Source organism: Sceloporus undulatus, chromosome 5 (assembly GCF_019175285.1).
Source record: "Sceloporus undulatus isolate JIND9_A2432 ecotype Alabama chromosome 5, SceUnd_v1.1, whole genome shotgun sequence".
In the NCBI taxonomy this organism is placed as follows: domain Eukaryota; kingdom Metazoa; phylum Chordata; class Lepidosauria; order Squamata; family Phrynosomatidae; genus Sceloporus; species Sceloporus undulatus.
Window position 1 is genome coordinate 160,141,216 of NC_056526.1, and position 11,056 is coordinate 160,152,271.

General features: G+C 34.8%; 1 protein-coding gene across 3 annotated transcripts in view; it reads left to right on the top strand.

The window, feature by feature from the left end:
* PRDM5 (PR/SET domain 5) overlaps positions 1-11,056 on the top strand; it is a 106,500-nt gene that overhangs the window by 27,775 nt on the left and 67,669 nt on the right. For 2 of the 3 annotated variants that reach the window (XM_042466454.1, XM_042466455.1), the window contains exons 5-8: positions 671-845; positions 2,180-2,272; positions 2,560-2,681; positions 5,638-5,717. In XM_042466454.1, the coding sequence (XP_042322388.1) occupies positions 671-845; positions 2,180-2,272; positions 2,560-2,681; positions 5,638-5,717 (470 nt within the window). The remainder of the gene's footprint in view (positions 1-670; positions 846-2,179; positions 2,273-2,559; positions 2,682-5,637; positions 5,718-11,056) is intronic. The other variant, XM_042466456.1, reaches the window with a different exon arrangement.

The window sequence follows — 11,056 nt, forward strand, 5'->3', positions numbered from 1 at the left end:
AAGCTGTGCAATAAAAGAATGAATGGTGCACACACCCATGCTGTGTGTGCTGTGCGGCGCCATGAGCACGAGCCCCATTATATTGAATGAGGCTCAAGCATACACATTTTTCGCCTTACGTGGGGGGGTGGGTCTGGAACGCACCCCCTGCATAAGTTAAGGGTCCACTGTACTTACAGTAGAACCATTGAAAGTTGTTTGATTAATTTCAGTGGCTCTGTGCTCATAATGACTAAATCTGGATCCAGTCCATAAAATACTTGGACTACAGTTTTCTGAACTCTTGTTTCCACATATTTTCCTTGCAAATAAAGAATGCTAGACTTGGTTATTTTAGCAGGGTAAATTTAGAGAAATGGGGAAACTGAGTTGGAGTTCGCACTTAGAAATCACTGACAAATTTCACTTCCTAAGAAGAAAAGCTATCCAGATAAAAAGAAAGGAGCACAATTGAATTACTTCTCTCTTTTCAGATATTAGTTGAATTGCAAAATGCAATATTGCAAAAACGTCCTCTCTGAAAATATTAAAAATAATGTGGATCCTACATCATCGTGAATTCTTGGAAATTATCTGTTAAACTTTATGAGATGCTGTGTTACAAAGGTTTAACTGATTTTAGTGCCTTTATGAAATGATTTCTCTATGACTTTTTCTCTCTGCTGTGCAGATTCTCTTAACTGTAAAGAGGACCATGCCTGTCCTAACTGTGAATCCAGTTTTGCCAGCCAGGAAATCTTAGCTGAACATCTTCAAACATTACACCAAAAACCCAGTGAGGAAAAGGAATTTAAATGCAGAAACTGTGGGAAAAAATTCCCAGTTAAGCAAGCTTTGCAGAGGCAGTAAGTCTATATATCATTATACTCTTAACTGAAATTATTCATACCCTGAATATGTCACTCCCCTACTTACAGATGGACATTGTAGACTCAAGCAAACATATCTCAGAGCAAGGGCTGTTGTTCTACATTGAACTTCTTGTGTTGTCAATGTAGAACATCTGCCATTTACCACATTGTGACAAAACTTGTTTGCAAACATGTACATTGTATAGCTGCTGCTTTCAGGGAACCAGAACTTCATCCCATACCATTTTTGAAGGTTTATGGGTTTTCAGGTGTATATGATATTATACTTACAGCAAAGGTTTACATAATAGTGTCTACGAGGGTAGTATCATACACATCCATTCTGAGTGCCACAGTCCATGTAAGCTGATGTCTTTGAACTTTTTTTTTTTTTTTTTTTTTTGCTAATGTAACAGTTTTATTGGACATCATTACATCAAAACATTGTTGTAGTATTACTGAGTGTGTTTATTCTGGTCTCTTTCTCATGTATTCTGACTAATACCTTTTATGTGAACTGTGAGCAGCCCATTTCTATCACAGCTGGCTATTATAAAAACATACCATTAAGAATTGATGGCGGAGTTTTCTTGTTTTTGTTTTTTTCTTCTTCTCGCCATTCTTCTTTCCTTCTGTGTCTTTTTAGATTTGAAGCCTGAGGACACAAAGTGTCTTGTTTTCATTAATCTGTAAACTGTTCTGGGATCCTTTTGGGATAAGGAGTAAGATAAAAATTCTTTAAGAAAATAAGTAGATAAATAAAGAGAAATGTTTAAGTGGTGGTGTATTTAAATCTTTGGGGTGTATTTTCCTTTTCCTCAGGATGTTCAGTATGTGTAAAGCTTGTGTATTTCAATTGTATATTTTATTTTTCAACTTTATAAGCAGCTCTGGGAACACATTTGAAACATGGGATAAAAAGCCTTAAATGAAATAAAATAATATGTATTGGAACCACAATAGACTTTTGGAAATTATGTAGGCCCTATGACAGACAGCATGTCCAAAAAAGCAGTACTTTTTCTTCTTTAATTTGAGATCTACATTGTAACCTATTTTTTTAAAAAAAGTTAAATGACCAGTGTTTCCCACAAAAACATTGATAATCGTAATTTCAGAATGCTCTTTAGTATCTTGCTTATATACATCAATTTATTCTATATAAGTGAAATTCCAGAGTGCAATAGATCTATACAGCTCCATTGCAAATTAATCTTTCTGAATGCATTAATATTTGAAGAACTCCTGAATCCCCTGAAACCAGAAGGATATCAGAATGTTTAATTCCCACCCACTTTTTTTTTGTGTGTGTGTGTCTTTTCTCATAGTGTTCTGCAGTGCACAGAAAACATCAATCCAGGAGACCGTTCAAGGAGTTTTCAGTGTTCTGTTTGCAACACACCCTTCAGCTCAGAATCGAGGTTCCCTGTCCTAATTACCGGACTGCTTTCATCCTACTGCTGAGCTCCCTTTGCATGCTTGCTTGCTTTCAAGTTTCATAGTTGTTTTGTGAACCCTAACTGTGCAAGACCAGAAATGCTTTCATTCCTACCTGCTGTAAGTTAAAAAGCATGAAGCGACCCTAGAAGTGTGCTGCACAGCATGTGTTAAGTGCACTCAAATGCCTGCTGAGGGGTTGAATGTTTTTGTCTGTTTCATGGCTGTTTCTTGATGTATTATTTTTCTCTTCCTGATTTTCCAACCTCAGCTATGAGCAACATAAAGAAGCATGCCGTGGTGATGCCAGGTTCGTATGCAAGGCTGATAGCTGTGGGAAAAGGTTCAAGAGCAAAGATGCCTTGAAAAAGCACAAGGAAAATGTTCATAGTGGTAAGCAAAATGTTGAAACTAGGATTTATTGGGGGTCACATTTTGTCAGACTGATGTACTACCTTCCAGTTGTGTTGGACTACATCCCATAATTCCTAGCCAATTCATGTGTTGTACAACCAGCATGGCCATTCAACACATTGGAAGAATAGCAAGCTGGAGAAGGCTGACATAGGTCCAAAACGCACTGCAGAAATAATCCAGTTTGAGACTGCTTTAACTGCGCTGGCTCCGTGCTAGGGAATCCTGGGGATTGTAGTTTATTGTGGCAACAGAGCTATCTGATAGAGAAGGCTAAATGTTTCACAAAACTACAGTTCCCAGAATTCCCTAGCATTGAACCAGGGCAGTTAAAGACGTCTTAGACCGAATTATTTCTGCAGTGCGTTTTGGACCTTAGATGAATGAAAGAAAATGGTATTTCAATGGTTATTAGCTGTTTGAGAGGAAATGAAACTTAAAAGTGAGTATAGAAGTAGGATATTTTGACTACTAGTTTGTGGTAAGAAACAATAGAACATGGCTGTTGGCATCATTAGGTCTGGCACATGTGAGCAGGTTTTGGGATCCAAGGCTGGATTCACCAGCACTGCAGTTGTATTTGGGGGAAACTCTGACCTACTGTCAGGATTGTTAATCATTGGTCCGGTCCAGACAGGTGCGATAGGGTGCCCTTGTCACATGTGAGGGGCGGCGCTTTAAGACGCCCCTCGTATGTGACAAGGGCATCAATATGGCAGCGCCCTGTACAAATGGGTGCCACCATCATTACGTGACAGACGCTTAGTATCCTCACGTTGTGGCGCCATTGTGATGTCGCAAGTGCACCATTGGCGCACTGCAGCATCATAATGGTGCTGCAAGAAGAACCCGCTTTCTCTGGGTTCTTTTTCGTTCATGGGGAAGTCCTGTAGTCTGGAGGCTGCGCCTTCCCCGCGGACCAAAGCTGGGTGCCGGGTGACCGTCCTTTTTTGTTACTTACTTAGATTTTTTTTCCTTCCCGTTTTGGATGCAGATAGCTGAATTGTCTTTTTTATTTTATTGATGTTTCTGCACATTTCCTTTTTAATCTGCCTCCCTTACGAACAAATAAATAAGATGCATCTAATCTTTTTCTGAAATAAAATATCTTTCATAGATTAATAAGAGGAACTTAAACCTTTGTAACAAATAAGCTGACTAATAAATTCTCTGTCACTTCTGTGGGAAATGTATTTGACAGATGACCTTTTATTAGCTTCATCATTTTATACAATATACATTAAAGATCCAAATTTCTTTTGTGTTCGGCTATGAAAATGTTAGTAAAATTCTGTTTCTTACTCTACACTTGGAAAGATGGATGACTTATATTTTTTCAGCTCATCATTCCATGTAGAAATAGTAGTTGAGGAACTGGCCACAAATGAAGGGCAACAGTTGTCCTTTGTGTACAATTCATATTCTGTTCGTGAAATGGATAAATAAAAATATTTCACAGATTCTCTTAAGCTCTGAAATGTGTTTTCTATTTTTGTGATTTGAAGTTCCTAGGGCACTGAATTTCCTTCCATGACAAATGTATAAAAATAATTGTCCATGAAATATAAAATCACTGTCTATTGGATGCATATTTTTGTTCATCGTTGTGGTTGTATGCCTTCAAGTAGTTTCCAACTTATGGTGACACATAGGCTACAGAGAAAAGACCCACAACTGGAAGTTATAGTTCTACAATATCTGAAGAGACAGATAGTCATGTCCTCAGCCACAACTATTTCTGCTGAAAACAAGTAACATGGAGAAGGACTCTGGGGATAGTTTCAATACTTGGACATGGAAGAAGGAAGCCCTTCAATTATCTGGGGTCCAAGAGATTTAAGACTTTTAAAGTCTGAAATGGACTGGCATCCAGTGCATTTGTTTTTTCTTTCAGATTCATCAAAACATACCGTATTTATTTCTCTGTGATCCAATGTACAATACATTAGGGTTGGGAATATCTATCTCTTCAGATATTGTAGAACTATAACTCCTCAGCCTTAGCTAGCACAGCCGATAGTAAGGTGATGGGAACTGGATGCCAACTATATCTGGAAGGCATTCCCAACCACAACATTATAGTAAGGTAGGAGAGAAATTATACAAGCAGAAAAAACAACAGCTAGGTGGTCTTCGTTTAAGAGAGATCACATTGCCTGTCAGATGAAAGTTACTTTATGCCACAGATGCCACTTGGGCGCTAAAGACAGGAGTGGATTTAAGGGTACCTTTAAGCTGTTTTGCATGAGCTTCACTTTAGTGGCTCTGATCTGGTACATTAATGACCAGACATTGGTTTGCCCTTTCCATTTTCTGAAAGCTGTCCTGAATTTCACACTAAAATCCTAGCCACAACTTTATGAATACATTCTATGGAATTCCGAGAAAATAATCAGTAATTAATATACAATGATTAATATGCTAGAGTTGGATTAAGCATTCAGGAGACCAGGACTCAGCCATGGAAAACCACTAAGAAATCTTGAACAAGTCACACTCTCTCAGCACACCTCCTCTGAGCAAATGATGCCTTAAAAAACCCAGTAATCAGGACACCATAAGCCAAGATATCCCATAATATCAAGAATTAAATATCTTACATGTTCCAAGGTAGCTCTAACTATCTGGGCATGGTAATACTGTTTGTACTAAGTGATACTGGATAAACTGGATTACTCTATTTTTTAAGCAGCAAAACAAAACAAAATTCTCTTCTTGCTTGACATTCCACAGGAAGAATCCTCTGTAGGGCACCCATAGAGAGCTGTCTTGTAACTTAATACATTGGAGGTAGGATAAAAGTGTAAAAATACTTGTATCCATCAAATGGCCTGTGAAAAATGGCACAGGCAGTAAAAACATTTGGCTTTCCCTTTGTACTTCTTTATTAAAGCAGTTGGTGGTGATTTTTTGTTTTGTTTTGTTTCTGTTTTAGGAAACTCTAGGAAAAGGCTCATGTGCTCAGTGTGTAATAAGAGGTGTTCTTCAGCAACAAATCTTCAAGAGCATCGAAAGGTCAGTAAAATGAAGGCTGACCCACAGCAGGCTATGGCTTTGCTAAGGTATAAGGCAATAGGGTACTGCCACTGCAGAGATGCTGAGATGTAAAGTATTGGGCAGATTTTTTTTCACCCTGAGAATGACAGCCTGCATGGATCCTAAATATTTATTTCCATGACAGCAACAAATGAAAATTAGAACAAAATCATTTAGTATTTTTGCTCCTTTCCCTTTTCTATGAACAATAGTTTGTTTCTTCTTTTACTAGTTTCTGTCTCTGCTTTTCAGTGTTTCTACTGAATTCCTGTTTTTCACCTATATTCCACTAAATTATGAATATGTCTTCAATCCACTATTTTAAACACCCCAAAGGGTAATTTGACCAAAGCCTACTTTTAATGGTTTGTCCTATTAACAACTGTTACAATGAACAGTCAGAGCAGTGTATGCTCTACAGTGAAAACATGTTTACTTTTATTTATTTATGATCCAGATTTTGAGGGAAGAAAAATATTGCCTTGACCTTAGTTAATTATGTAGACTAAGCAAACAGATGTCTGTGTGCACCAGTTATACACAGGGAGAAACCTACCCAGGATGCTGCAGCTTTGATTTTGAAAATCTTGTTAAAACTCCCTCTCACATTTGCCATTTTGGTAACCATTTGCCACACATTTTTCAAGTCAATCATGAAGTCTTGAGGTTTGGAAACAACATGTTTTTAAAATGAAGAGCAACACTGAAGATTTCTGTTTAATATGATTTTTTTTTTACAATTTATATCGTATAAAGTGCTTATACATGTTTTCTTTTTTTCTTTTATTTATTCATTTACTGATCAACATAGATAACCAACACCCAACATACAGTACAGTGCATTATGCATAACACATAACAGTTACTGCTAATCAAAATGATAAATTGTCCTATTATTCCTCCTTCCGACCTGATCTCTTAATTTACAAAAAAGGTTCTAGAGAAAAAAGAAAAGTTATATATTAATATATTGATATAATTATCACAGCATAATAATTCACAAAGGCTATTTTAAATACACTTCTAACTGGTCATCTATTATCACCATTACAGTGTACACTTGTTTACACTTTAAATCTCTCAATTCTACTTCAGATAATATCATTCCTTCTGACTTAATCAAAATTAATTCCAAAATAAAGGTCCTCACAATGCCATTCTTCTACTACTTTATCTACTGGCATTCCACACAGAGCAGCTGTTAACATGTCTAAATTCCTAACTTCTTTCAATTTAATTAGCCAATCTTCTACACTCGGAGTTTAGATATTTTTCCAGTATTGAGAGTAAAGTATTCTAGATAACATAACCATATATAAAATTAGACGGAAATATTTTTTCTGTTTCCTTTTCTAGTCTACTGGTCATATTTAATAAGAAGAGTAATGGATCAAACAGAATGTCCCTTTGTAGAATTTCAACCATATTCTTATGTACAGTTTTCCAAAATTCAGAGGCTTTCCCACACTTCCACCAAAAGTGGAAAATAGTCCCTTCATGCTTAAGACATTTCCAACACTTAGTACATCCCATATTATAGATTTTATTGATTTTAGTAGGGGTCATGTACCATCTATATAACATCTCTTTATAATTTTGACAGGCAGTAAATTTTGTAGTTACTCTCCAGGACTTTTCCCAATCCTCCAATTGTTTAGGATTCCCAGTGTCTTGCTTCCATTTTATCACTGAATATTTGATGATCTCATCTTCTAAATTCCTTTCTTTTAGAGATTTATAATATTTAGATAAATGTTTCCCATCTTTTTCTTCAAAAATAATATCTAAGTCATTTCTAACATTTATAATACCCATCCTATATAGATCATTTTTGAATTGTTCATTTAACTGGAGATATAGGTACCAATCTATCCCAAAACCAGATATTATTAATTGATCTCTTGTTTTTATAACAGCATTATTAGTACTATCCCATTCTAACAAATCCTTATATCTAATCCATTTTACAGATTCATTTTTAGTTCTATTGTAAAAAGCTTCTTTTGGGGAAACTCAAGAGGGAATGTTCCTATAATATACAATTTTTATTTTATTCCACACCCAAAGTAAGGCTCTTCTTAGAAAGTGATGTTTAAACTCTTTATGTTATTTATCCTTGTCATACCATAAATAAGCATGAAGGCCATATCTTAAGTCACAGCTTTCCAAACTAAGAAATCTGTCATTTGTCAAATTTATCCAATTTTCTAACCAACATAAGCATCTGGCGAAATAATATAATCTCAAATTTGGAAGTGCACAGTCCCCCTTTTCACAGTCTAGAAATTTGGAGAGTTCTTTTTGCTACATGGCAAAGCATTTTTCATCTGATATAACTGGGAGGTTCAAAAATAAATACATAAATGCCCAAATATTTTGCTTTTTTGCTCACTTTGTAACCAGAAATATTACTGAATTCCTGGTCTTCCTTTGCTGTTAAATTCTTAGTTATGAATGAGGTCTTAGCTTGATTTATTTTTAAACCTGAAAATTGAGCAAACTCGTGTAAGGTATTGTTTATGTTTACGATTCCTTGTAGCGGATCCTCCAAAAAACAAATTAAATCATCGGCAAATGCTCTTGCCTTAAAAGTGTGATTTTTAATTTTAACTCCTTTTATAATAGGATTTTCTCTGATTTCGTTAATCAAAACCTCAAAAGCAATTATGAAGAGTAATAGTGACAGAGGACAACCCTGTCTAGTTCCGCGCTCACTTTTAAAATATTCTATTTTTTCATTGTTCACAAGAAGCTGTTCTCTCTGTTTGTGATATACTGCAAAAATCCAATTATAAATTTTTGTACTTAAATTCATCTTTTTCAATAATTCAAATAAGAAAGGCCACCTTAATCTATCAAACACAAATAAGGCCAGTTTTTTCTCATTGTGGCTCTCAAAATAATCAATAATATTTATAACAATTCTCAAATTATCTTTGATTTGCCGCATTGGGAGAAATCAACATTGACCTCCATGAATATGTTTAACTAGAATATTTTTAGCCTTTCTGCGATAATTTTAGTATATATCATATAATCTGAGTTGGTTAGAGAAATTGGTCTGTAATTACCCATATCACATTTGTTAACATCACATTTTGGGATTAATACAATTAATGCTTCTTTCCATGTTTCAGGGATCCCATTCAATTGAATATCATTGATTGTGTATTTTAAATGAGGAATCAATATGTCTTCCATTTTTTTTGTAATATATCTCATAGATAGACCGTCAGGTCCTGGTGCTTTATCTGGTTTCATATTCTTAATAGCTTTGAATATTTCTTCAACAGTAATGTCATAATTTAAATACCTTCTCTCTTCCTTATTTATTACCAGTGCTTCTTGGACCCTTATATATTTGTGAATATTCTCATCGTTTTGTTGGTCTCAAAATTGCTGTAGATTCCCTCAAAATATATTTTAAATAAGTTCTGAATATCATTTGGTTCCATTGCAATTTTACCTTCATGTCTAATTTCAGTTATGATTCTGTTTTCTTTCTTTTTCCTTATCCTATATGTTAATAACTTTCCAGCTTTCTCATCATTTTCAAAGTATTTTTGTTTTACTGATAGTAATTTTTCCTTACTTCCTCAGTTTCCAATGTTTTCAATTCTTGTTTAAGAGCTTCAACCTTAATCTTAGTTTTTTAATCACCACTCTGTTTCCAATCATTCTCAGCTTTTATCAGATCTTCTCGTAATTTCAGAATCCTTCTTTCCTTTTTTCTGCACTGAGTTTAATCAAGGTCCCTCGTATAACTGCTTTACTAGTGTCCCACAATACTTTGCTCTTCATACCCTCAGTCTTATTTTCTTTAATATACCATTGTAATGATTGCTTGGGGTTTTTTTTTAAATAATGCTCTCATCATTTAATAAATCAGGTGGTAATCTCCAAGAATAGTCTGTTTTTCTTTCAAAAATATTTAAAACTATTGGATTATGGTCAGAAAGTGTAGATGGTATAATATCCATTGATTGAATAATTGGAAGTAGTTCTTTAGATCCTAAAAAAAAAGATCAATCCTGGACCATGAGTCATGGACTTCAGAATAAAAGGTAAAATCCTTACTTTGTTTATATTTATGCCTCCAAACATCTTCCATTGCATAATCTTCAATAAAATGAAAGAACGATTTTGGTAGTTTACCCCGATTTTTCTTTATAGAGACATTCCTGTTGGATTTTCTATCAATTTCAAGACATATAACAGCATTAAAATCACCAGGCAGTAATACGTTGTAATAGTGAATTTCATCCAATTCCTTATGTAATTGGGTGAAGAATTTCTCTCTGTTATCATTTGGGGCATGCACCCCCACTACCAAAATACCCTCCTGATCCTGATTAAGACACCATGTTATCTGCCAGATTGATTCCCTGTAATTGACCATTGTAGCGTGTTTTGAATTTTTACTGTTCCTGGATTGTGATTGTATTTTAAGTATTGTATTTTAATGTATTGTATCTTATGATTGTATTTATGGTTTTTCATCAGGTTGTAACCCCGCCTTGATCTGAAGGGAGAGGCGGGGCAATATAAATAAAACTTTTATTATTATTATTTTTATTAAAATAGTTGTGCTTTTAATTTTGACCTCCACAGCAACATATAAACCTTTATTATTTTTCAAGACTTCTTTGGATTCATACTTTTTGCTTACATAAATTGCAGTTCCTTTTTTCTTGTTATCCAACAATGAGCAGAAACAATTTCCTAATTTAGGATTCCTTAGAAGTCGTTCTTCTTTATTTTTAATCTTTGTCTCCTGAATACAAGTTATGTCACATTTAAGTTTTTCTAGTTAATGAAATATCAAATGCTTATATATGTTTTCAAACTCTTTTAGCTGACATACTGTAAATGAAAAATACAGGAAGATGCCTCTTGATACGAGAAGAATTTGCAACTGTTGTCCATGATGGAAATGCCTGGTTTAATACATTGTGCTGTTTATGCACCTTGATAAATTCCCCTTTGGTGCTTGCTTTTTGGTTCACTTCCTGTTGTTGACTATTTGGTTCTGTTTTGTTTTATTATCTTTCTTTGTTTGTTTTTGCTTGCATTATAATTGGCCAGGTATTAAAGCATTTCTTATGTCAATGAACTTTCCATAAGGGTTCCAGCAATAGCATAAAAATTAATTTCTCTGCAATTCAAAATGGCTACCCCATACTAAGTAATAACTTAAGTAGTACTGTAACTCCATAGAGGTACTATGCAGGGTAGGAATTCTGCAGCTTTTATCATGAGGCACTAATTCTATTTGTGTGTTCCCTAAATACATGACTATGGAGAAAGATTAGATTATG